We start from the raw sequence: 4,551 nt of genomic DNA, 5'->3' as shown, positions 1-4,551 counted from the left end.
GCGTTTTCATGCGATGCAGTTGGATGCAATGTGTTGTTTAGTCACAGAGCTCCAGTGTTCCTGCGAAGATTACAGTAGAGCTGACTCCCCATTTTCCAGAGCGCCTGACCCTTGCTTTTGGCCTGGGTTCTCATGCTCACACCATTTATTCTACTAACCAGGAAGAGGGTAATAATATCAGAGCTGTCATTTACCAATGGTGAGTTTAATGAAAAATGTTAACAGGCTAGCATAAAGAGTGTCCGCTTTCTTATAACATAGATATTACTTAAATTGTTCTAGGTCACAGCTTCTCAGCTCTCAGCACCTAGTAATACATATTCAGTCCCAATACTAGCCGATAGCGAGAATGAGAAGAGTGAGTGGGTGGAGGCGCTGAGTGGATTGCACACGATACTGAAAAAAAGCCACTCCAGAGGCCGCTCAGTCTACCTTCTGAAAGAGGCTTATGACAGCAGTCTACCCCTGATCAGAACCACCCAGGCAGCTGCAATCATAGGTATGGATCGGTCACATTTACCCCACTGGGTTCGTACCAGCTCAGCGCAATCCCAAAATTGAAATCTGAAAACCTTAAGTTAATTGACAGTTCATTTGGCAGCAAAACCTGACCTGAATCGACATGAGGCTGTTGGTTGTCTCCCCTTAGTATGGCTATTCAGAGCATTCTCTGCAAAAATACTAATCTGTTTGATTATGTGATGGTTCCCTGGGCCCTGTATAATACGGTGTTTTAAAATATACAGTACTGCCTTTCTCGTGTCTGAAAAATTCTGGGTTCCAAACCACATCTGACCTCAAGGGTATCACAAAGTATGTGGCCCTGTGAACTATCACCTTGAGGGCAGGGACTGCTCGATTCTGTGCTCTCAATACCCAATCAATACTCAGGAAATAAATGAAAAATAGGTGAATCAATGAATGAATTGCTGAGATCATTATTCAAGCTTCTGTTAATAAACAAACATCCTTTAATGTCCAAACGTCATTTCTTCTGAATCAGATGGCAGTGATGACGAGAGCTATTTACTGCCTGTGCAGCGTGGAGCAAGTTGCTAAGTTCTTTGAGCATCGCTGTGAATACAGATAATTCCTGTTTTCACAGTTATGGAAAGGATTAGGTGAGATGACGTATGTAAAGTTCTGTTTTTGTTTTCAAGGCCTTCCCTCTATGAATGCTGTCTCTGCACTTTTGAGTTTTAATTCTCCTTGTATTTTGCTAAAGGTAAACGCTGTTTCTGTTGAGGCTCATTGAGGCCAAGGTCACCGACAAATTAGATTACAAAGTTTTTTCATTTGTGAAATTTATTTTTAGCAGCAAATATGAAAGCATGTAATTACTTGAATATTATACTTTCTTCAAGTGTTCATAAATATTACTTTGTAATGATCTTTCTGTTGAGAAAGGTCATGTTTTGTTATGTTTACTTCTGTAATCTGAAAGAAAAATAGTGCAAATTAATTATTCTTATTATATTTCTTTTCATTTTATATATATTAAATTTATATTTAACTTGACCTTAATGAATTAATTAAATTTGAACTTTTTCAGTGTTGATAAGTTTGATCAGCTTATTAGTTTTATTTAGCATTAGCCAAAAAAAGCTTGATCTTTTTATTTATGTATCAAATTCAGATCACAAAAGAATCGCTCTGGGAAATGAAGAAGGGTTATTTGTCCTGCATGTTACCATAGATGGTAAGGAGGATTTTATTTTATTTTATTATTATTTTATTTTTAATTTATCAATATACAGTGTAGTTGATTTTCATGTCCCTTTACCAATTCCTCTGTTTCCTCTCTCTCTGCCTCCCTCCTTCCCCCCATCAACATCATATCTGTTCACTTATCTTAGTAAGTTCAAGGAATTGTTTTGACTGTTGTGTCTTCTTTCACCTCCAAGTATTTGTTCATATATTTATTAATTCATTTTTATTAGCTCCCACAAATAAGGGAGAACATGTGGTATTTCTATTTCTGTGCCTGGCTTATTTCACTTTATGTAATTTTCTCTAAGTCCACCCATGTTGCTGCGAATTGTAGTATTTCATTTTTTTTATAGCAGAGTAGAATTCCATTGTGTAGATATAGCACATTTTCCTTATCCACTCTTCTGATGATGGGCATTTGGGCTGGTTCCAACTCTTGACTATTGTATATACAGCTGCAGTAAACATGGGAGTGCAGGTATCCCTTTGACATGATGATTTCCACTCCTCTGGGTATATTCCCAGCAGTGGAATAGCTGGGTCATATCGTAGATCTATCTGTAGTTGTTTGAGGAACCTGGTAAGGAGACTGTTTACTGTTCTAGAATAACTTTCAACTCTAATAATAATAATTTCAGATTTGTTCTCTTTGTTTTCTGTAAATCAAAACTTCCATATCTGGGTTGTTATGTTTTCAAGTCAAATGATTTTTCTTATTTCCAAGGATCCATAATCCCCGAGTGTAAATATTTGCACAGCTGACTTTATCTAATACGTCTACTGTAAGAACATAGGTTACCATCTTAGATCTGGTGCATGAAAGAAAATAAAATTGTGCTCTGTCCTCTCTTCTGCCCTCCCTACCCCCACCATCACATTGGCACTGCACAACGTGAAATTGGGTATTTCTCAGAGGAGACAGCAGAGTTTTTGTTTTTGTTTGGTTTTGTTGTGGTGGTTGTTTGGGGGAGAAACGTGGTGGCCGATGAAATCGAGAGGAGCCGTTCTAATATCAGTCTCTTGCCACACTCCTTCCTGACGTCGGGTCAGGTGAAGGAGAACGTGCATTTGAAGCATGTGCTCTGCTTTCCATGGAAAGGCCTTCTGGGGTGTAAGGGTGACTCTGTCCCGGTGAGGAGGTCCACAGAAGGTCCACCAAGGAATTCACAGGGGCACAGGGACCCAGGCTTTTGTTCAGTGCTGTACCCGGAACACTCGGAACAGGGCCTGCTCATGGTAAATGCTCTCCAAACTCTTGTGGGATAGAGGAATCCGATTAGGGCCGGAAAAAAATGATATTTTCTTCTCTAAAGAAGTAGTGTATTTCCATCTGTAAGACATTGAGAGGTGTTTGCCTCGCTGCCTGGACTCTCAGGACTAAGTTTGGTGCTTTATTATGCTAATGTTATCGGAATTATTAAGATAATTGTATATCTCAGGAATAGTTACATTCTTTTTTACCTCTATGATTTTTTTCTTTCTTATCCTTTTCTTCTTATCCTTTTTTTTTTTTTTTTTTTTTTTTTCTTCAAACTTACCCTGTGAGTTTGTGTCTGTGATGTTATTAGAACCTGGCTCATAACCATTGGAAAAGAATTGAAAAACAAGGAAATTTCATTTTATTCATTTGTTTCAATATCGATTTTCTTAATATTGTTCCTCAGGTCATTGAGGGTCTCTTCTTTTCTTTGTCCTCCTCTTTTTCTTTCTCTGCTCCAGTTTAGATATTTCTATTCACATGTCCAGTTTGATTTCTGTTGACTCCACTGGAATCAGAACTTGACTTAAGTAACTGAGAGAGAATTTAAAAATAAGAAAGCATTGCTAACTTAAAGGTGATTTGCCGTTTTTATTTTTAGAGAAATTAATCAGGTTGATGACATAAAGATTTATCAGATCATTTTTATCAATGGTTATTAATAAAATTGGGAGAATCAAAATTTTAAAAATATAAATTATTTTGAATTTGAAAATGATTTACAATCACGTTTGTTTGTAGAAATTATTCGAATTGGTGACATGAAGAAGATCCATCAGATTGAGCTAATCCCTCATGGCCAGATGGCTGCAGTGATCTCTGGACGAAATCGCCATGTGCACCTGTTTCCCATGTCAGCTTTGGACGGACGGAAGACTGCTGTTCACAAGCTGGCGGAAACCAAAGGGTGCCAGACCATGGCTTCTGGAACAACGTGCCACGGGGTCCATACGTTCCTCTGTGTGGCTAGGAAAAGCCAGGTCCTCTGTTTTGAGCTGTTTCAGAGCAAGAACATTTCTCACAGAAAATTTAAAGAGGTCCAAGTCCCAACCAGTGTCCAGTGGATGGCCATCTTCAGCGAGCAGCTTTGTGTAGGATTTCAGTCGGGATTCCTGAGATACCCCCTAAGGAGAGAAGGAATCCCATACAGGATGCTCCATTCCCATGACCCCACTCTGTCATTTATTGCACAGCAGCCAGTGGATGCTCTCTGTGCAGTGGAGATCTCCAGCATTGAGTATCTGCTGTGTTTTAAGAGCGTTGGAATATACACGGACAGCAGGGGCCTCCGATCTAGGCCTGGTGACCTGATGTGGCCAGCAGTTCCCACCGACTGCCGTAAGGCTCCCTACAGTGTGTTTCCCTGTCTGTTTCCTTCCTGCTTTTTGTTACAACTCTATCTCCCGTATTCAAATATTGTTAATGGCAGGGTTTATTTTTGAACACAACAATGCTGAAGATTTTTCTTAACTGTCTACAATGAAGTAGCACCGAAGTTGTTCAATTGAAATAAACTTAGCATGGGCCGGCCCGGTGGCGCACTGCTACAGTGCGCCGCTTGGGAGCGAGGCGGCACTCCCGCC

At 39.6% G+C, this 4,551-nt stretch overlaps 1 protein-coding gene across 1 annotated transcript in view; it reads left to right on the top strand.

The window, feature by feature from the left end:
- Window positions 1-4,032: 4,032 nt before the first annotated feature.
- Window positions 4,033-4,551, top strand: part of LOC103608880 (serine/threonine-protein kinase MRCK alpha-like) — an 11,427-nt gene continuing 10,908 nt past the window's right edge. The window contains exon 1 of the mRNA XM_008593275.1: window positions 4,033-4,306. Coding sequence (XP_008591497.1) covers window positions 4,033-4,306 — 274 coding nt within the window. The remainder of the gene's footprint in view (window positions 4,307-4,551) is intronic.

Source organism: Galeopterus variegatus, unplaced genomic scaffold, assembly GCF_000696425.1.
Source record: "Galeopterus variegatus unplaced genomic scaffold, G_variegatus-3.0.2 Scaffold8944, whole genome shotgun sequence".
NCBI lineage: Eukaryota > Metazoa > Chordata > Mammalia > Dermoptera > Cynocephalidae > Galeopterus > Galeopterus variegatus.
This window is presented reverse-complemented; position numbering and strand designations above follow the sequence as displayed.